Below are 22595 nucleotides of genomic sequence, written 5' to 3'. Positions count from 1 at the left end.
AACTTTGACAAGTATAAAGGAATGGGAAGGAGGAGGGGTGGGGGGACGTTGATTACACTAACAACCTGTGAACTGATTAAATGAAAAAAAAAAAAAGGAAAAAAGAGACAAAAAACCGTAGATTGATAACCTGGAGATTTTGTAGATTATTTATATATCCAAAAAGCCCTTATACTGTATGATAGGGGAGAGAAATAGAGAGAAGCGTATACGGCATTATAATGATTTTTAGAAATTTCAAAGGATAATAAAAAAAGGCACAAACTTTATTAGGACAAATGCAAAAATTTTTTTTTTTTCTTTTTCCATTTTTTTTTTGGGGGGTGGATTGGCTTTGATTTGGCCACAAAAACCATCTCTCAATTTCTACCCAAGAAAAAAATGATGTGGCTGTTTTTTTTGTTTTCTGATTCTGATTCTGATCGGGAATTTCTTTTTCATTTTCTTACTCTATTATGTGAAGATGGGTAAGAAGTAAATGTCTTAGAGATGAATAGTACGTTTCCAACTCAAAAGATAAAACAAGATGAGGCAGTCAAAAGAAGAAGAAGAGTGACAACTGGTGAGAGAATAAAGTCAAAATTAAAATCCATCATCATTATTATAAGGCTCAATGTATTAATATAGAATTCTCTTTATTATGTATGGCATGTTAATTTTTGTGAATAGTAAATTAAATCTAATTTTTTCTTTTTGGGCTATTGTTTTAAATGGTTTTGTTATTAATTAATTATTGTTAACTAAACAATATCTGCGTAGCCACACCTAAAAACAAGTCTAATTAGTTTTTGCTTTGTGATACAGTATTGCCAGAGAATTTCTTTGTACTATTATATTGAACTCACCAAATTATAAAAGCATGGTATTACGTATTATCACGAGTTCGTAAACCATGTAATCTACATTGTTATTTAATCAAACTTAACGACCAAACAAATATACAAGAATGTAAGTAGGGCAAGCATTACGATAAGTTTAGAATTAGTTGGTTGGTTGGAAAGAGTTGATGGCTGCTGCACAAGAGAAATTCTTCTTTTTTTTTTTTTTCGCATCTAAAAAGTACACCCCCCGCCCATACTGTCCTTGCAATTCTCTTACAAAACAAGCACTTTGACTCAAGATATCAAGACTGAAACTCACTCCCGTTCCAACAAACCAAAGAGTTCACAAGTTTGTACCTTTTCCAATGATGGTTCTATTTACTAGTGGGGAATTATATCCGCATTTTGTGGTATTACTAGAAGCAGAACTAAAACAAAAAGATTCGAGAAAAATAGTGATGGAAAATGTAAAAATCCCTATTGTGGTTTGCAACATGGTGGTAGAAACGGTCAGAAGACCTCTAAGTATGATGTAGCCCAGTTTTTATGAGATTGTGGGTCGTTGGTTGGTTAATAAAAAAACCAAGGAACAACCTTGACTAAGCATGTTGGAGATTTCCGGCTAAAATTTCCTCCTCAAACAATTGCCGCCTCTCCTAGGCAAAATATTTGCACTTGGTGTAAGAGAATAAAATCATTAAGGCGAAACAATTTTCCAAATTTATTATTATTTGTTGGAGACAAGGTTATATAATAGAGAAAAAAATAAAACCCATTCAGCAAATTATAATATAAAAAAAAAACGATTTTGAAGAATAGACGAGATAGATCAGAGTTCTCTTGGTATTCAAAAATTATGTCAATCCTGTAGAAGTCTACCAACAGTTATGATGATCCCCCTGAAGATTTACAAAAATTAAGTTTCGGAAACTGTCCTTATATTTTTGCTGTCATTTTTGAACCCTATTTTTTCATGGAATGTGAGACATCTGACTAACGTTGCATTTCAAGACAAGCTTAATTTCTGATTTGCACAACTACGGGTCAGGAAACGCAAAAACGACAGACCCATTATGGAGAGAGAATGAATTCTAACGAGCCAATCAACAAGAGTTCCAATACCATTGTAAAGGAAACAATGACATCATGCTATTGTCCATTGTATTACCACATTCTTTGTAGTTGACAAAGACACGGTGGTGGTAAATAATAACAGTTAACTATTGAGCACTTTGGTAAGTTTGGATCTGTTTCCTTTTTCAAATTTATCTTTTCTAGTTTACTCAGAATGTTCACATATTATGCGTAGATTACTATACCAACACGTATCAGAAATAATAATTGCAAATTTAGCTGAGTTAGCCAATTGACTATTTTCCATTATTAGTTAACTAATTAAAAACTATATTTACTAGATCTATTGAATTGGCTATCTAAATGAAAGTTCAATGTGTCTTTTTTAAATATTGCTTTCAGTTTATAGCTTCAGGTTGTTAGTTTCTTTGTCTAGTTTTTTGTTGTGCATTTTTAGTCTTTGTAGATTAAAAAAATACCAAACAAATTTCATACCGAAAACAATACTAAATTAGATTAGGTATTTTACGTAAACGAACTATGCACTTTATTGGAGATGATACAAACCCAGCCGTTGTTGTTAAATCATTTTATACCCCTAAATTCTGTCTTTCAAAAAATCTTATACAATTTGAAATTCAGACTAAATCCGAACTTGATCAGGGAAACTTACTTATAATCAAAAGCAAAGGGTGCTCAACCAATCAAATCTTTAGCTTTGATATTGTCCTTATTTCGAGTTGTGTAGTGGTTCTCCATTGTTCTTAACTGAAATTATCTAAAATGAAAGAAATTAGTTTTGTTTTTTCACTAAAACAAAAGGTTTCTAAAGTGAATAAAGTAGGAATTAGATAAAGAGGAGAAGGAAATGGAGTAGATTAATATTAGTATTAGTTGGTCAATTGACTGCAAATCCAGAAGTCCCATTTCTTTTCATTTGTTGCATTTGCTCTTGGATTTGGAGAAAGGGGGTGGAATAATAATTGAAAAGAAAAGTTAGCTCAATTTTTGGTATTGTGTAACAATGTATATGCAAGCCAAAATCCCAATTAAGATATTTGTAACAAATTATCAAAGGTACACACAAAGCTCAATTCAATTGAATTAACATACATATAAGGCAACCCACCTCGGAAGGCAAACTCGAAAACCGCCCAAAACTCCAAAACCTCAAACCGCTTCTAAGTAAAACAGAAGCATTGTCAGTTTGGTAGAAAAAAAATGAAATCCTTAGCTAATAACATATAATGTTTCAATACAACAGATCACTATGGCACGATTTTAAACCTCTCCCCATGCCCCCCCCTGTTTCACGTATGTCTAACACGTTCGACGTTTCATGCTTTAGTTTTGTTTTTTACTTGATGCAAACAGTCGAGAATAATAAATTAAATAAATAATATTATCAATTATAATTATTATAATTGGTTAAAGCAAGATTTGCTAATAGTTACTTTCTAATTGAGCAATAAGAAACACACCGCCAGAACCACTTTACAACCTGAGCGATACCTCTCTTTTTTTATTGTTGTTGGGTTGAGTCAAGTTTTAAATGTAGATGCTTGCCCCTATACCGAAGACCCTTTTTTTCATGAAAAATAAAATGTGTCTTTTTTTTGAGTAGTTCAACTTGTTACCTCCTTTCAATTTCTTTCAAATATTGTCCCTCAACTCACACCCTTCAACCTTGAAAAGCGTCTTACTTTCTCGTCTAATGATTTGATTTAATTTTTTTGATGTGTGTTGTAAAGGAAAGTTTAGCCGTTGGGACATACATACATCTAGACACCTTTAGGATTATAATTTCTCTAAATTTTATTTTCTCACTTTCTTCTCTACAATAGCCGAGTGAGATTGTATAAAACTGATTGCCTTTCGACCATAAAATTGAAATAATTGCTGTTATTAACAATAAATGAGAAGAAGGAATACAAGTGAGAAGTAACAGTTGCAATAACCATAGTAAGTCGGATAAATTAGTTCTGTTAGACGATGGTATTTTAGATTTATTAAGGCAGAAAAAGAAATAATATCAATAAAAATTTCTTTTTTTCTTCTTCTATGAAAAAAATATTTTTTAGTTATCCCGCATCGGATTAATCAACGGTACTAAAACTAAAAAAAAAAAAAACTGTTAACGGCACAACTAAATTTCAAGTCAGGGCTGTGAAATGAAAATTGAAAAATATAAAATTCCAGAGACCAGAAATGACAGGACAATAGCTGCTAATCCTAACTTGCTTATCAGTCAATGATTGTTAACGTAAAAGTAGTTGGGGTTAAATCTCTGACAATAGCCTTACTATTGGCGCCTGTGAATTACAACCTAGTTTCATTTCTTATGACTGATAATACTTGAACTCTTGTATTTTGACACCCTGTCCTTGTTTTACTTTTATTGCAACACTTCTAATTGATAGGTAAATAACCATTTATAATATCATTACATTGTTTGTCTGTCATTAATATGTAAACTAAGCCTATACTACCATCACCATCACATTCTCATACATGCCTCTTTTTATGAGTAAACTACACTACATATTCCTCCCTAATCTTGATAACTCTACCCCCTGTGATTCACGTTTATGTTCGATTGGAATCGGTCACACCTCACCCAGATTCTGTTCCTCAATACGTTGTGTATCAAGAGCAACTGCAGTAGATGTAGTTATTTCCCCAATACCATCACCAGCACCAGCTGCTGGTGTTGAATCAACTGGTACTGCCGAACCATCATCAATTCCAAGTACCATCTTCTTATACAACGGACATTTTGCATTGGTACGAATATGCCCGTAGGCTCCACAATTTTTACATCGACGAGTTCGACTTTTCCCCTTACCAATACCTTTACCACCAATAACATACGATCCATCCGGTAACATCACAGTATTAGCATCTATTATTGTTGCCCCAGCAGCAGCAGCAGCGTGAATCAGATCCTTCGGTGGTTTTTTGGCCCGACTTTGTTTTGCCCGTTTCTCCAAATTAGCCAACTTTTCTTCCAATGCTTTACGACGGATTTTGTTTAATTCTTTATCGTTGGTAGGTAATATTTCATCGACATCAGCGTTCTTCAACAACTCATCCTCGATTTGTTTCTTACGTTTAACATATGCTCGAATTAATCTCGGATCATGGATAAATTCAACCTTTCTATGTACTATTCCATTTTCATCTCGTACTCTTCTAGTAATCCTCAAAACTTGATTCTGTTGTTGCTGATCTGACAGCAGCTGTGAGTCTGTTTGTTGCCCCTGTTGAATCTGTTCAAGTTTGCTTTTCAAGTACGATTCATGGTCTGCTGGTGGGTATTCATTATATATCTGTTGTAACTTCAAATCTGATCCTTCCCCATGATCAACCAAGGAACTCCTTTGAGAATACCATATTCTTTTTATCTCTTGTTCATACAACTTTTGATTATGAGCAGCGGCATTGCTTTTAGGGACATTTTCTGGCGGTGGGGTAAACAATGGTTTAAATGGATTCTTTTGTGTAGCCCTCAACATAGAAAATCCTAACCCAATTCCAGTTGGATCACCTTCACCATTTAATTGCAACATTGTCTTGGTTTGATTGGCAATGACAAAATTTCTCGATAAATTCCATGGTGCCAATTCTTCTTCAACATCAATTTCGGTGTCTTGCTCTTTTGATTTCTTCGCTTTCTCCTTTTCGCTTTTATCTTTCTCCTTGTCCTTGTCTTTTCCTTTCTCCTCTTCCCTCTCCTTTTCTTTTTCTATTTCTTTCTCCTTATCCTTATTCATGTCATCTCCATTTTCTGTTTCATCCACAATTGAATCCTCCCTTTTATCACCTTTTCTATTCCTAGATGATTCCTGTCTGCTTTGTTCACCAAATAACATCATATTATCATCCAATACTTGTTGTCCATACTGCATAGTGTCCATTAATGAAGAATCTTCAGGAGTGATCATAGCTCGGATTTCCTCTTCCCCTGGAATTACATCGTTTAATCCCCTCACTTTCCAATACCCTTGGTCATCACCTTGTCTTTGATACTCCATAAACTCCTTCAATCGTTGTCTATTTTGCATATCAGTATGCTCGGGAAAATGCTTGGAAACATCTTTCACAGAAATACGTGGCATGCCTATGCTATTCATCACTCTGAAAACAACCATTTTCAACCGATTTTTTGAAATATTCGTTACTTTTCTCGAGTGAGGCGCTGGAACTTCTACCGGGAACGTGTTACCAACGGCAAAGTTGAAATTAATCCCTCGCAAGTAAAACTTTTGGTGTGAACCAGCCCCCTGAGATTTAACCAATAAAAAATCAGTTGGTTTGTTATCATGCTTAAAAATTGGCGCTCTTACCATGTTGTTATATAATGTGGGTACAAAATCCCCAGGAGCAACTTCACCGAAATTCCAAAATGGTGATCTATCCTCAACCCCCAAAATATGAGTTTCCCCAATTTGCGCCTTCGGGCGCGAAGTGTCGTTTGGTCTTTCTTTACGATAGTAGTTAATCAATTTCGACCCCATCCCAAAATTCGATAGAATTGGTGGATATTGTTCTGAATACTCTAAGGCAATTATATTACCAGTATCTGCAACTGTCAAATCACCAGTTTTAGAAAAAATCTGTTGTAAAGATTTCCCCTTGTCTTTCTTCCGCTTCCGCAATTTTAATTTACAAAAGCTCACCAATGTGCCAGGTCTGACATTAAACACTGGCCTATGGAAAGATCTCGTTTCATCAGTGCTAAGCTTAACTTTATAATAAGGTGCCTGTAATCGCAATGCTGGAACTGAATGTTCAATATTAAGGTTACTCAATTGTGATCTTTGCTTGGTGTTGTAATTCTTTCTCAATAGTTCATATTCTTGGTCGTTAGATATGTTGAACTTTAGTTCTAACAACTTATCTGTACTAGGCACCACCGATTTGGTAGCATCGACTTTTCTACTAGGGACAAATAACAAATTAGGATCATTCATATCAAGTTTCAACTCATTCAAGTTTATTTGTCCATTAAAAATATCATCATCCTCTCCCTCTTCTAGGACATTACCATTGTTTTGGTTATAGTTATTGTTACTATTGTCATTATCGATTTTTGCTCCAGTGAGTTTACAGTCGTCCAGGGGATTATCGAGCAATAGCTCATTGATTGGCTTCACAATAGAATACTCATCCTCCCCAGCATTTATAATGGCATCATCATCCCAATCAGTGGTTGCAAGAACTAAATCTTTGGAATAATGATCAAACTTGTCGGAACTTGTCCAATCACGTTTAACGTAATCAATTTCTTTAATAAACGAATCAATAGAAGATCTTTTGATTTCCAAATTTTTAATAAAATCCAAATCTGCTTGAGTTATGTTGGTAACATTTTTGGCCTCATGTGACAATGTGGCAGAATCAGCACTTCTTAGTTTGAAAATTTTCTTTTGATCAACCTCAATTTCAAGATTTACTTTTGTAGGTATTAATGGTTTTATATTTTTCGAAAAGGCAATCGCTGGCCTTTGATAACGGTAGTACTGAGGATTTGGTGAAAAAAATTTATGGAAATTAAATGGTTTATGTCTTGAGTAAGTAGGGAAATAGTATTTGATATTTCGTTTCATTTGTTCTTTTTCAAGCTGTTTAACAATTTTTTGTAGTTTTTGCCGCTTTAATTGTCTTTTATTTTCTTTCTGTTGTTGATTCTCTTGAGCAGATTTGCCATTGTTGTTGCCATCGTCATCTAGCTTATGCTTCTTGGTATTGGCAACACTGCTGTCTTCCTCGTGATCATAAAATAAGTCACCTAAATCATTCAATCCGTCATCATCCTCTAACAAATGATTCCCATTTCCTAAGTTATTGAATAAACCATCATGGTCGTTTACACTGCTGTGGTGATTTTCATTACTATCCCCACCCATGTCATCATGGTGGCCAATATTGCTATCAAAATCATTAGAATTTCCAAACAAAGCGTCAAATTGAGACTCTGCAGCAGCTTGAGCCGCCATTTCTTCTTCATTTGTTAACTCAGGCTGCCCCTCTTGAAGCATTCTATTGAATTCATCATTATCTTTGTTGTTATCATTTGAGTTTGATCCATTTATTGATTCATCCATGGGTAGGTCCTCAATTGCGTCTTCTTCGTCTGCCAATTCGTCTATATCTTCATAATCAATGGCATCTTCAGCATGAGACGTTTTTCGTTCTGAAAATATAGAATCTATAATTTGATCATCTGGAATTTCGGTACTATTTACATATTGATTGTATGCTTTGTCTCCATCTTCTTCTATACCGTTTGGATTATGGGTGACTTCTGGCATTATCATGCATAGATGTATTGTCCTTGGCTGTAGCTGTTGTTGTATACAAATGTAGTAAAAACGTAATATAGGAACTTCGTAGAAAATTGTTTTTCTTTTTTGTTTGTTTGGTTTCAGTTTTTTCGGGGGAGCTTATCTTTTTTGTCGTTTTTTTTTTTTTTTTTGGGCTCGTTTGCACTCACAAATTTTTCTCTCTGGATTTAGGAGGATGTCGTGGTGGAGAGAACGGACGAGCGAGCGAACTACCCTTTCTCTACTAACACAACTAAGCTTTCTTCTAGTCGTGTTTTTGTTTCTTTGTTTTTAGGAAACAGAATATCAAACTACTATTCCACCTACGATTGTTATTAACATACTTGGGTTTTTGTTTAATAAATTATTTTTGTATAACATCTTGCCAAAGAAAAAGACTTCTATTACTAGATGGCTTTAGAAAACTTGCAAGTTGAACCTGTTGAAAAGAAGCTCGTGATATGTTTGTTGCCTGGAGTTCAATCTAGTGTTCATTACTTAACTAATGATAGTATATCGTTGTATATTATACGACATGGGAAAGTATACTATCAGTTTATCAAAAGCTTGGTTGCCAAACATAAAAAAGTCATTTTTATTATCCAATATAATCACAATAGCTCAACTACTACCGAGACAGCAGGAAATAACAGTAATATTGAAGATGTATTGGATTATTTTCAATTTCTATACCAAGAGATCAACTCGTCACAACAATGTCAGTTCACCAATTTCTCTACTATTATAATGTATGACACAATTCAATACGAAAAACATCAATTAACACCTCAATTCATATATATTCAGCAATTACTTCGTTATATTAGTCTAAAACATGGTATGAAAATAGTGTCCTTGCGAAAAGTGGCAGAGGCTTTAACCATTGAGAATATCGAGCAATTATTGAATTTGGATACCACATCGCCAGTACCAATATTTGATTTGAAGGGAATAGAAGTGTTTCTGGAAACTGATGATGTTGATAGAACCGATAGAAATGGACATGATGCAAGTCATAACAAGTTACAAATCAATTTATATATACCGTACACATGGGATTCTTGGAATAAAATAGTCGTGCAAGGGAAATCAATAGTTTTGCCAAATACTGATGAGATAATAATTAGAGATGAATCAAGATTGGAACAGTTGGACAGTAACTACCAAAAGTTGTTGAGTAGCGAGGCTAATAGTGATGTTAGTAGTAGAATCGTCGACTTGTTATTACCCCAAGATTATTTGCAAGCGAGAAACAAAAACAAACCGAAAATTGAACTGCTTTCAAATTCAACGTATTTATTAAGTGATATGTTAAGAGAAATAGTTCAACCTTCTGTTCTAGAGTAAATACATTAAGTGTGAATTATGAATGGGGTAGTGTAAATGGGAACAAAACTGCTTTTAACTATTGACAAGGAAACAAAGGGGAGAAAAAAAAAAGGGGGGGAGAAAAAAAAAATCTCACATCGATTGAAAATTGAAGCGATGAACAAAAAAGAATGCATTACAGTACATTTTGTTGAATTCTTTTTAGTCTTTTTTTTTTTTTTCTCTCTCTTTAATTCCAGCCCATTTTTATTTGTTTAATTGTTTGTTTCTTTAATTAATAGAGATACATGATAAAGATTTGGAATATAAATATTTAAATAACTAATACTTGGATCTAATTGATACAAGAAAAAAAAAAGATTAGTAAAAGAAATACTATGAAAAGTGAGATTGAAATTGAACTTGGAGTTGATGATCCATTGAGCAAAAGTACCGCTAGATTATCTCTTTGTCAAGCTGATATGGAGGAAGAAACTGAAGGTAACACGAATCCACGATTGCAAGTACGGGAATTGTTGCAAAGAGAAAAAGATAGTATACAAAGGCGTGATTCTGCAGTTTCCTTAAATTCCTTTCTTGAAGAAGAAGAAGAAAATGATCAACAACAACAACAACAACAACATTTACTGCCAAAAAAGAAAAGTAGAAGTAAAAAAATTGCTGAAAAGAGAAGAAGATCGTCCGCTCAATCCCTTAGTATTGTTCAACAACAACCACCGCTCAAACGAGAAAAGATCCACAAACGGAAATTAAAAAAAAGACTACAACCACCAAATATTGAATTGGTTCTTGATAAATTTGAAGAAGAGCAGGATAAAGATTCAGAATTGAAGCGATTCCCATTCAGAAACTTAAGACTGTTGATATTAAAAGTGTTTAATGTGCCTGGAACCAATACTTTAAAGTGGTGTAATATTGAAAATGGCGAAAAGATACCAACTGTATGCGTTTGTTTGGTGCCTGGATTACAGTTGGAGGAAAATTCAACAGAAACAACTGATACTGGCTTACAACCGAAGGATGAAAAACTGAAACAACAATGTGCAATTTCAAATTTGAAAAGAATTGACCAATTGCCTTTTATATATGATACTTTTACCAGTTTCATTAAGCTGTCATCGCCGGGTAGTAAAGACACAATTTTTCTGTCATTGCAAACTCTTCTCCACGTCCCATTAACAAAAAATGAAAAGAAATCTCTATTGCAGAAACTGAAAGCGACAAAAATAACTATTCAAGATTTACTTTTGACAGAACAGCAATTGAAAGCATACAACTATCCAACAGCACTCGTTGATTCAACATGGAAAGCAACAAAAGATTTGTATTGCTTAGAAAGTACCACTAATCCTGTTTCAAATAGTAATGAGAGATCGACCTCAGAAACTCGAAGAAGCAAAATTTATGCCTTGGATTGTGAGTTTTGTAAAGCCGGTGCCAAGCAAGTACTAACTCGAATTTCGTTACTTGATTTTGAGGCCAATGTTATAATGGATGAATTGGTCAAACCCAAGGAAAAAATTACCGACTATGTCACTAAGTATTCTGGTATTACTGAAGAGTTATTACAGGATGTAACAACCACCATTGAAGATATACAGAATTTATTTGTGGATAAAGTTTCGCAACAGGACATTTTGATTGGACATTCCTTAGAATCCGATCTAAATGTAATGAAGATCAAACATGACAGGATTGTTGATACTTCAATTATATATGAGCACAATCGGGGACCTCCAAGTAAACCATCCTTAAAATGGTTAGCTGAGAAATACTTGTGTCGGCAAATACAAACTGGAGAAGACCAGGGTCTTGGGCATTCTTCAATCGAAGATGCTAAAGCGTGTTTAGATTTGGTTAAATTGAAAATTATCGAAGGAAAATTATTTGGAGCCAATGTAGGAGAGGTGTCTATATTCCAACGCTTATCAGAAAATCCAAAATATAATGTTGGTGGTGAAGCAGATGGTAGTGGTAAATTTAAATCACTATTAGTATCATACCGTCAAGCCAGAGAGTATGATATCAATCCAGATGAAAAGTATGATTTGACAAAAATTAATGTTAAAAATGACGATGAGGCAGTAGAGAATTTTGTTAAAGAAATTCATTCTAAAAATTTTGCCGTCATTAATTTGAGAGATTTAGAGTTCAACAACAAATGGAATACCCCACCTGATTATTATACTGGGGACTTGGATTACAATCAAATGGAGTCATACAAACGAACAAATCAAAGACTTGAACAAATTTATCAAAGTTTGCCGGACCACTCATTATTGATTTGTTACTCTCAACTGGGGGATCCACGAGAAATGTTTAAATTGCAAAGTGTTCGACGTAATTTCCAGAAATGCGAGAAAGAAGGGGTTATTGATGTGACAAAATTGCCCGAGGAAGAGTCTTGGACTTTTACAAAATCTGAAAAGTTGCTTGAACAAACATCTTTAGCTAGAGAATCATTGATGTTTATGAAAATAAAGCCTTCAAGTGATGTTGGGAGTGATAGCATTAGCAACTTATCCACTGAACCTACCACTTCTATCACCACAGAAACTAGTGGCGGCAGCAGTAGCAGTAATGATATCAAGGATATAGAATAAAGGAAAGAAGGGTTTACTATAGATTTATATATAATTGTTACGATTTAGTTATTTAATAAAACATCAAAAATAATAGTAAAACACGTGTGGGTATGAGCATCTTTTTCGTTTCAGTAAGAATACAGCACCAGCAATAAATGTATGAATTACAGCCATTATAGCAAATACATAATAGAATAGCCACTAGGAATAATTATGGTCTCACACCTTGTTATCATTGTAGTTTGATGGTACCTTCAAACCTTTCAACTGCAGAGTCTTTAGAAGCTGGACTCTCCTGTTTGATGTCAGCGGAGGTAACACCAACATCCGTATTTGTAGCAATGGTTGTATTATTTTCATTTTGGTTAAATTCATTAAAATACCTCCATTTAGTTAAATCCAATACATCGTTTGGATTTAAGTTATTGGAGTTTTCGTTATTGTCACCCTGTTTGTGATTCAAATTTGTCCTGTGCCAACCTTTTAATCTGACAGAGTCATTGATTGCTGGAGTCGAGCTTTCCTCTTCAAAATTGTTAATTGCGGATACACGATTAGATTGGCCTTGATGGGTTTTGTTGGTGTCAACACTATATGATACAAATTGTCCACTCTTGCTATAATTAATCTCTTTTACATTACTGTTATTGATCAAGTTTGGTGAGTACCAATCATTGATCCAGGTTATTGTTTCATCCAATTGTTCATGAAACTGTACCTTATTTTGTAGCTGGTGAGGTTGCAGTTGTTGTTGATAGGAAGCAGAAACAGGAGTTTGAGTACCACTGTGTGAAAACATGAGAAATGAATGCTTTAGGTATTGTATGAAATAAATGAAGCTCGGAATCTGATTGAAACGCCGGTAGGTACAATCAAAGGAATAAGCAAAAAAAGATCAATAATTTAGAAAGCAAAAAGAAGAAGAAGACGAATAAAAAAAAATAAAAAGAGCAAGAACAAAGTTGTTGGATTGTTTCATCGTTATAAACGTACAGTATCAATAGATGATTCTCCTACAACTGTAACTACAACAAATACTTCTGCCACTATATAACAGCATTTCTCCCTCTCTCTCTCTCGCGCTCCCCCCGCCAATAATTTAAACCACTCAGTTTTTTTTTTCTTTTGTTGTTGTTGTTGTTGCGCAAAAAAACTATGGTACAGTCAAGGTTTTGTGTAACAACTAAATTCTGCATGTAATTCACTTTCTTGTATGAACACCAAACCATTTTCCAATCCCTTAGCAACAACTAGGTGGTACGATAGAATAACATAACATTGCACAGCAACAGCAACAGCAATAGCAATAACCCGCAAATATTCAATATAATATAGTTTCACGAGAATCAGTTTTTTTTGTTTCTATACCCTTTTGATGTGATTGTTATCCAACAGGTCTCAACATGGGATCAGGAATACTCATGGGGACAGACTTGATTCTGGAAAAAGAGTTGAATGTGTGATGATGACAATATAGGAGGTCATAAATTTAGTCATGTCAAAATTCAAGGTAGTTTTTGGGGAATACTACGATTGACGGTCACACTTGGAACAACGAAAACTAATTTATATGTGTATTATGGTTTTCAAACAATTTGATCCAACATTTGTTGGGGTTAGAAAAAATGAAAACCCATATAGATAGGTAATTGATGACAAGAGTAAGATTTATTCATAAATTTTTACTAAGTCTATTCATTTAACTTGGTTTCCCCCCATTCAATACCAACTGTGGAACTGTTGAATTAAAGATTTAAAGTATGGTCGTGCCAGATATATCAATTAGCCCAATTGAGTAGTTTATTGTTATTGCTCAACGTTCAAATTTGACCTTTAAGCCACGACCAGAGAAAGAAATGAGAAAATTTCTCCTTCGCACTCCCTGATAGTTCAGTTCAGTTGATTTTGGCCACTCGTTTCGCAATGTCCAATTATTTCCCGCCACCCACCCACCTCCTCAATCTTTCTACTACTACTACTACTCCTTACTCACGCACACACACACACACACACACATTTTCTCTCTCTCCCTCCCTTTCCTAAACTTCGAACAACTCAATTTTGGTTCAACAAAAATTTTTTTCTCTGACTCTTTTCCAACAACAATTTCTCTATAATACTTTTTTTTTTCCATTTTCATTTTACAACGATATTTAACCATCAGTTTATCTCTATATTATCATCAATTGTATTCTTATCTATTTGATTATTGTATCAAACGAAAACAGAACGACTAAATCACATTTATATCTAAAATAAAACAGAAATAAAGAACCATCACCATAGGCTATTTTTTTTTGTTTTTTTCTTTTACAACAACAAAAATTCAAATTTGAATATCTATTTCATTCAAGTGTTAATCCAAATCTACAAGTCTGGCTTTAGTTAGAATTTGTTGACTTTAATTTTTATTTGGTTTGTCTTATTTACATTCGACCATATACACACATATATATCAAATACTATTTTCACAAATAACAATATGACGGATACTAATTGGAAACAAAATTTAAATCTTCCTCCAAAGGACACTAGGCCCCAAACTGAAGATGTGTTAAATACAAAAGGCAAATCGTTTGAGGATTTCAATTTGAAGCGAGAATTGCTAATGGGAATATTTGAGGCAGGTTTTGAGAAACCTTCACCTATTCAAGAAGAATCTATTCCTATGGCATTAGCTGGTAGAGATATACTTGCCAGAGCTAAGAATGGTACCGGTAAGACTGCTTCATTCATTATTCCTTGTTTACAATTGGTGAAGCCTAAATTAAATAAAGTGCAGGCTTTAATATTGGTGCCAACTAGAGAGTTGGCGTTACAGACGTCCCAGGTTGTTAGAACATTGGGTAAACATGTAGGCACCCAATGTATGGTCACCACCGGTGGTACTTCATTACGTGATGATATTGTTAGATTGCATGATCCTGTTCATATATTAGTTGGTACTCCTGGTAGAGTATTAGATTTGGCAGCAAGAAAAGTCGTTGATTTATCGGAATGTCCACTTTTTGTGATGGATGAGGCTGACAAGATGTTATCAAGAGAGTTCAAGGGTATTATTGAGCAAATTTTAGAATTTTTCCCTCCTAACAGACAAGCATTGTTGTTTTCAGCAACTTTCCCTCTTGCTGTAAAGTCATTTATGGATAAACATTTGACCAAACCTTATGAGATCAACTTAATGGATGAGTTAACCTTGAAGGGTATTTCCCAATTTTATGCATTTGTTGAGGAGAAGCAAAAATTACATTGTTTAAACACTTTATTCAGCAAATTGCAAATTAATCAATCGATTATTTTCTGTAATTCGACCAACAGGGTTGAATTGTTAGCCAAAAAGATTACTGAGTTGGGGTATTCATGTTACTACTCTCACGCAAAAATGCCTCAGCAAGCAAGAAATAAAGTGTTCCATGAGTTCAGACAAGGTAAAGTTAGAAATTTGGTCTGTTCGGATTTGTTGACCAGAGGTATTGACATCCAAGCTGTCAATGTTGTTATTAATTTTGATTTCCCAAAAACGGCGGAAACTTATTTGCACAGAATAGGTCGTTCCGGTAGATTCGGTCATTTAGGTTTGGCAATCAATTTAATGAGTTGGAATGATCGATATTCATTGTATAAAATTGAGCAAGAGTTGGGCACTGAAATCAAACCAATTCCTGCCACTATTGATAAATCTTTATATGTTGCAGAAAATGCCGATGCTGTTCCAAGACCCTTTAGAATTGATGAATTACCAAAAGGTAATGAAACTGTCCATAATAAAGGATATCAGTATAAAGGCCAACCAGTGAGTGATGAAAAACTGGGTCCATCGAGTCAGCAGCAACCCCCTCCTCCACAACAGCAACAGCAGCAACAACAATCAGCCTCGCCTCCTCAACAACAACCAAATCCACAACATCAATTTGCTCAACATCCAAATGGTCAGTTTCCACCTTATCCACAGCAATTCCACCAACCAGGAGTTATTCCCCCACAACAATTCAATGGATACCCTCCTTATCCACAATATCCTCCCCAATTTGCTGGTTACCCAGGTCAACCTCCACAACCCCCACAAGCTCAACAACAACGTGCCCAAGCACAAAATCCTGCTCAACAATATTAGTACAGGTAGAACAATACTTTACTTAATGATTTATGATAATTATCCTACTTTTTTTTTATTATTGTTACTTTTACTTTTCTATTCATTATGTTACCCCTTTTTGCTGTTGTTGAAGAGTCAATTTCTCATTTGTTCTTGTATTCTATTGTACCATAGTTGAAATCATTATTTTTCATTGTTGTTGGCTTCGATATTTTTTTTTGTTTTAGTTTATACAGTTTGCTGAAGATGTCACTCATGTACTTCAAAAACGTATAGAGTTGCTTTATTACTATTATTATTACTATTTTTACTTATTCCAAATTAGATGAAAGTTTTATTCGAAGCTGCTATTCAACAATGAGCAATGGGGGTGAATGGTATTATTATTGTTATTGTTTGCTTGCTATATATATACATTTTGTTTTTTTTTTTTCGAATTTGCTTGGAGGTTGAAGATAGAAGGTAGGTTGTTTTTAGAAGAAGAGATAATGATCATTGATAAAGCTTTTGAAATTTTATTATTTAAATAAACCAATGAGAAAAGGACGAACTTTATTTACATTTTTTGAATTGATATTACCTGTTTTGATCATGGGAAGAGGAATTGTGTTTCTCAACAGTTGAAGTTTTAAAATGAGTAATATCATCCTTATCATTCGTCTTTACAAAGAGCTTTTATATTTCTGTTACCAAAAACATGATTAAAAAAAAACTAATAAAAAAACCCAAAAAAAATTAAAAAAAATATAAAAAAATTATAAAAAAAATTATAAAAATCTTTCTGTGCTTTTTTTTTCTTTTTTTTTTTTTTTTTTTTTTTCAACTTGGACTTTCATTATTGATTATATATTATATTACTTTATATCCCATTTTTGGATTAAAGATATTAATGGTTAGTATTTAATTAATTTATAGAATGATTGAAATATGCAAGAATATATGAACATTTGAAATCCTTTGAACATGCTAAATGCATTGTAAGCCTTTCAATCGAAACATTTTGCAAAGCATGAAGAATGGCAAACTGATTCTTATAGATTTTAATTCTGTGAGATGCGTGTAATTAAGAAATATGTGACGTGACAGCATAATACATATCAACTTTTGACAGGATTAATGAATTTAATTATACTATCGTGAATATTTACAAGGTCGAATAAATTTTTTGGGGTATCGTACCCTGATGGCTTTTCTTGGTAGTTTTTCCTAATATTGAATAGAAAGTTACGTCTAAATTTTTGCAAATAAAATCACAATTCTAAATCAAACAGAGTATCATATAAAGTGCTGATATTGAGTTCTTACCAACAACCAATGACGGCCAATCTACTTTTCATAAAACAACCCCCCCCAAACTACAATATTGTTTGCATATTAAGTTAGAAAGGGCTTCATTCCAGTCCTTATGATCTCGATCACATGATTGGGGAAGACTTGAAATTGGTTTTTCACAATGCGTGTAAATGTGTCAAAAAAAAAAAGAAAAACAAAACCCATTTTAACCCCTAGAATCCATGAATCAAAGCTTTTCTACAACTTACACGGCATTATCATTATAATTGTTGTTGCAACAGCCACAAAAAAAAGACGGGCATTTCTCAATAAAGCAGAATTATATTATGAGTGTATGTTGACTGATTAGTGCAAGTCTTTATGTGCAGAATAGAATAGAGAGATACCATACAAAAAACGAATTACCCTAAACGGGAAACAAACGAACAAGGCAAGAACTTAAACATGTTATAACCACATTTGTTACAAAATCTTTATTCTGCCATAGTCTTGGTGAAAAGAATTTAAATGACTAACATTATATCAATTTTCAAATTGATGTTGTTTTTTTTTGAAAGGTAGGTAAATTAACTCATTATGCAATTGACTTGGTATTGATTTCAGTGATATTGGCAGGGATCCATAGAAATACTGGACTACAATTTGATACATCCCATTTTCTGCTGATTGATTTTCGTCGTTGGTTTGGTAATTATTTATCATTTGGAGAATCTTGTTATGATAAAATTGTTTCAATTTTAAAATGGAGTGGATATTTTAAACAGAATAATTTGATATTTGATTACGTTAATAAGGAAGCTAATAAGTTTATGAAAGAACAAACTGGTAGAGACTTGGACGACTTTAAGCAAAAATCATCTGAATAAAATTTTTGGAAAAATGGAGAAAGAAGAGAGATATTGAAAAACTATGGTTGTGAATTGTTTGGTATTGGTTAGTTTTTGTAAAGCATTCCTTATTTGGAACTAATAGTGTTTGATGAACACTAATCTGTTTTGTTTCAGTTGCAGTGTATATGTATTAGATATTGCACATTAATTGATTTACTACTTGCAACATTAATTATACTAATGTGCGTTATCATTTATGATATTTATATACACTTTATTTTTATTGTAGAACATAACATTTGACTAATGTGTATGTAAAGAGAAATAGCGGCAAAGTACTGAAGGATTTTTGGTGTATGTCAATCATTTGCTTTTGCATAGATTCAAGACCAAACTGGGGCTAGAGTTGGAACCAGATCGTAAACATTTTTTTTTCACCACCTGTTTTTTTTTTTTCTTGCATCATCCCCAACAAACCAACTATTATCTGCTAGAAACAAACACCAAGATCCAAGAGTTTGGAAGGTACGTAATTCTTCCTAATACCCCCCAATTCCAAAGAGCTGTGATCATTAATCATTTGATATCATTTTAAATGCATTGTTACGGCTAGTTGTCCGATCAAGTTACGGAAACAAGTATTATCACCCATGAATGAATGTCAATCAGGATGATCAAATATCAAAATCAATGTTAATTATTCGTCCAGAAAAAGAAAAAAAACGAGAGCAGATTAAATGATTTGTTTTGCAATTTACTTAACATTGAATCTCAGATGCATGAATCATTTGTAATAATCCTTTAAATGATTCAAGAAACATGATTCATACAAATCAAATGAATGGTCTTTTTTTTTTAAACCTCTTCTTTTGGGAACCCAGAGCAGACATACTAACTGGAACGCACATAGGTTTATTACCATTGGATACACCAATCATGAAATTATTTGACCAATTTAAAGATGCAATATTGAACGAACAAAAAGAAGACATTGCATTGACTACGTCTTATATCAATAATTACCCTCCCAAAAAACTAGCACAACTTGGATTGGGGATAATCAATTTACAAATTGTCAATGTTAGAACAGGATTAGGTGGGAAAACTATATTGGAACTACAACTAGACCCAGCATTTTCTGATGGAGAAATCAACACTTCGACATTACGTACTGGGGATATAGTAAAATTGGCTAAAATGACATCATCTGCATCAAACCAGAAGTTGGAAAAGAAGAAGCCATTAAAAAATCACAAGGAAGAATCCCAAGCCCAAAATCAGTCTGATGTTGGCATTGAGGCAGTTGTAATAAAAGTTTCCACCCAAACAATATCGATATCTGTCGATGAATCAACTGATGATTCGAAAATTCTACAGTATTACAATAATACTAATGATCTGGCAAGAATGTGGTTGGTCAAATTAACCAATTCGATCACGTATAAACGAATGATCTCTACCATGGATAAAGTTCTTGATATGAAGGAGAGTGATAAAAATGATATTCACAAGATTTTGTTAGGTGAAAGTCAGTATATACCGAAATCGAAATCTAATGGAACAAGCAATAACAACCATGGCGAGAACAATTTTTTCAATGACCAATTGAATGCATCACAACGACAAGCCATTGAATTTGCAATTAATGATTCTAATATAACTATTATTCATGGACCACCAGGAACGGGAAAAACATATACTTTGATTGAATTAATTCAACAATTAACATCAAAAGGAGAAAAAGTCTTAGTTTGTGGTCCGTCAAACATTTCTGTCGATACTATTTTAGAACGACTTGGAAATAAATATGAACCAATGAAATTAATAAGAATCGGACACCCGGCACGATTATTGGTGAAAAATTTACAGCATTCATTAGAAATCTTATCAAAAACTTATGGGCGAGAAATTATTAATGACATATCAAGTGAAATTCAATCGGTGTTGACCAAAATTAAAAAATGTAAAAAATATGGCGAACGTAAAGCATTATATTCAGAGTTGAAATTGTTGAAAAAGGAATTAAGACAACGAGAAAGGAAAATCGTCAATGAATTGTTGGTACAAGCACAGGTTGTTGTTGCTACTTTACATGGATCTGGATCATTTGAATTGAAAAACAGTGTGGGTAACAATGATAGCAGCGGTATGGTATTTGATACGATTATTATCGATGAAGTATCACAATCCTTAGAACCGCAATGTTGGATACCATTACTATTGAGTAATAGATTCAAGCGATTAGTTATAGCTGGTGACAATATGCAGTTACCACCAACTATAAAAAAGCAAAAGAGTAACTCATCGTCCTCTGCATCAATATTAGCAACTACATTATTTGATAGACTAGTGAAACATTGTCAAGGTGATCAATACAAAAAATTATTGGATGTCCAATATAGAATGAATAAAAGTATAATGCAGTTCCCCAGTATGCAATTGTATGATAATCAATTGAAGTGTGATGATTCTGTGCGGGACATTAGTTTAGTTGATTTACCAGGGGTTGAAATAAACGATGATACAATGACGAAATGTATATGGTATGATACAGAGGGGGGTGAATTTCCTGAACAGATCAGTGAATCGGTAGATGGGGATTCCAAGTACAATGACATGGAATTACTAGTTGTCAAAGGACATATCAAGAAGCTATTATCTTGTGGAGTTCGGCCGCAAGATATTGGTGTTATTGCTCCTTATTCGGCACAAGTTCAAAATCTAAAGAAACAAATGGGTTTGGGTGATGGTGCAAATGGTGATAAGGACGGTCAAATTGAAATAAGTACGGTGGATGGTTTCCAAGGAAGGGAAAAAGAAGTGATTATATTGACATTAGTTAGGTCGAATGACTCACGAGAAATTGGATTTTTAAGTGAACAAAGAAGATTAAATGTTGCTATGACAAGGCCAAAGCGGCAACTTTGTGTTGTCGGAGATTTAGAATTGATGAATCAAAGTGGTAATAAATTTCTACAAAGTTGGAGTAAGTTTGTTGAAGACGGGAATAATGATGGAGAAGTTATTTTTGAAATAGATTATCCCAATTTGGATGATTATATAGAGAGTTGAAAATTGGGGGGAGTAATGCATAAAGAGGAGGACCATAGCAGGATAATGGCTATAACGATTATAGTGATTAACAATTTTGTAGCAAGACGACTATTACTACTACTCTCTTTCATATCACCGTTTTCATTTAAGGTTTAAAAAAAGAGGAAAAGCACAAAGACAGAACACCAACAAGGAAATAAAACAGAGAAGTTCGCTAAAGAGGGAAAATTACACGATTGTTTGTTTGAGTGAATTCGGTGATGATACGATTATTAACAATGGTGAAAAAAAAGACGAAGAAAGCTCACAAAGTAGAAAGTGAAAGGGAGCATCCAGAAAGGGGATCAAGTTTAGCATGTTTATTATCTTCATTTGTTATAGACGTTATTTGACACTTCATAACTGTTCTTGTTATTGGTGTCATTTTGCTATCTAAATTACACACATACAAACTAGAATTTTGTTGCGAAACTATTGGTAAACAATTTTCGTAGAAGAGAAAGAAGAATAAAATAGTATAACATTCAGTCTTTTGATCATTGAAACAATCTTGCCATATATTTTCTTTCTTTTATTCAATTATTACCAATTTGGGATAATTCCAATAGACTTTTTCCTCCCCCCTTTGTTTAAACACGAGTGATAGTTTTTACAATTAATATGTTCGTCTAACATTGATCGTAAAAATCTGCATTCTTTGCCTATTTCTATTTCTGGATATTTGTGGTTGTTTGATTTGACAGTAAATGATACATATATATAATGTGCATACATATTCATGCTAATTAAATACTTAGTTGGTATACTATATGTATGCGTGTAATACAACACACACAAAACGCGTCAATTAACTTTTAGTAAATTACTACCATCACTATTATTATTGTTGTTACACGAAAAGACAATCAATTATGGTAACACAAAATAGTTTATTTCGTTGAAAGAATTTTCTGGTTTTAAAATTGCGAAAAAAAATGGATGATACAACAAGAATCATCATCTCCAATGTATTGAATGACGGGGACAACCACAAGTTTAACCCATGTTGAGATTGAAGGATAAAAAGAAACATACTGTTTCAATGTCTGCAAATACATATTCTTAACTCCCAGTTACCTTTTGTTTTTGTTTTTTTTTTTCGAGTTTATTTTAATTGGGTTATACCCATCAAACAAACGTGTTTATTA

General features: G+C 33.5%; 7 protein-coding genes across 7 annotated transcripts; 5 read left to right on the top strand and 2 right to left on the bottom strand. All coding sequences in view use genetic code 12, as the record gives it.

Annotated features, from left to right (window-relative positions):
* Positions 1 to 4501: 4501 nt before the first annotated feature.
* Positions 4502 to 8215, bottom strand: CD36_06650 (TAFII-145, putative; the record flags this gene model as incomplete). Its single annotated transcript, XM_002417279.1, has 1 exon — positions 4502 to 8215. The coding sequence occupies one exon, from the start codon at positions 8213 to 8215 to the stop codon at positions 4502 to 4504; it is 3714 nt and encodes a 1237-aa protein (XP_002417324.1).
* A 417-nt stretch (positions 8216 to 8632) lies between these two features.
* CD36_06640 (conserved hypothetical protein) lies at positions 8633 to 9568 on the top strand (the record flags this gene model as incomplete). The annotated part of the gene is made up of 1 exon (XM_002417278.1): positions 8633 to 9568. One exon carries the CDS (start codon positions 8633 to 8635, stop codon positions 9566 to 9568), a length of 936 nt encoding a protein of 311 aa, XP_002417323.1.
* Positions 9569 to 9927: 359 nt separating this feature from the next.
* CD36_06630 (conserved hypothetical protein) lies at positions 9928 to 12153 on the top strand (the record flags this gene model as incomplete). The annotated part of the gene is made up of 1 exon (XM_002417277.1): positions 9928 to 12153. One exon carries the CDS (start codon positions 9928 to 9930, stop codon positions 12151 to 12153), a length of 2226 nt encoding a protein of 741 aa, XP_002417322.1.
* Positions 12154 to 12367: 214 nt separating this feature from the next.
* On the bottom strand, positions 12368 to 12934 carry CD36_06620 (conserved hypothetical protein; the record flags this gene model as incomplete). Its single annotated transcript, XM_002417276.1, has 1 exon — positions 12368 to 12934. One exon carries the CDS (start codon positions 12932 to 12934, stop codon positions 12368 to 12370), a length of 567 nt encoding a protein of 188 aa, XP_002417321.1.
* A 1683-nt stretch (positions 12935 to 14617) lies between these two features.
* Positions 14618 to 16249, top strand: CD36_06610 (ATP-dependent RNA helicase, putative; the record flags this gene model as incomplete). The annotated part of the gene is made up of 1 exon (XM_002417275.1): positions 14618 to 16249. One exon carries the CDS (start codon positions 14618 to 14620, stop codon positions 16247 to 16249), a length of 1632 nt encoding a protein of 543 aa, XP_002417320.1.
* A 1601-nt stretch (positions 16250 to 17850) lies between these two features.
* CD36_06600 (conserved hypothetical protein) lies at positions 17851 to 18390 on the top strand (the record flags this gene model as incomplete). Its single annotated transcript, XM_002417274.1, has 2 exons — positions 17851 to 17856; positions 18082 to 18390. 2 exons carry the CDS (start codon positions 17851 to 17853, stop codon positions 18388 to 18390), a joined length of 315 nt encoding a protein of 104 aa, XP_002417319.1.
* A 900-nt stretch (positions 18391 to 19290) lies between these two features.
* CD36_06590 (conserved hypothetical protein) lies at positions 19291 to 21426 on the top strand (the record flags this gene model as incomplete). Its single annotated transcript, XM_002417273.1, has 1 exon — positions 19291 to 21426. The coding sequence occupies one exon, from the start codon at positions 19291 to 19293 to the stop codon at positions 21424 to 21426; it is 2136 nt and encodes a 711-aa protein (XP_002417318.1).
* Between the last annotated feature and the right edge of the window lie 1169 nt (positions 21427 to 22595).

Source organism: Candida dubliniensis, chromosome 1 (assembly GCF_000026945.1).
Source record: "Candida dubliniensis CD36 chromosome 1, complete sequence".
NCBI classification, from domain to species: Eukaryota; Fungi; Ascomycota; class Pichiomycetes; order Serinales; family Debaryomycetaceae; genus Candida; species Candida dubliniensis.
Note: the sequence above shows the minus strand (reverse complement) of the source record. Positions and strands in the feature narration are given on the sequence as shown.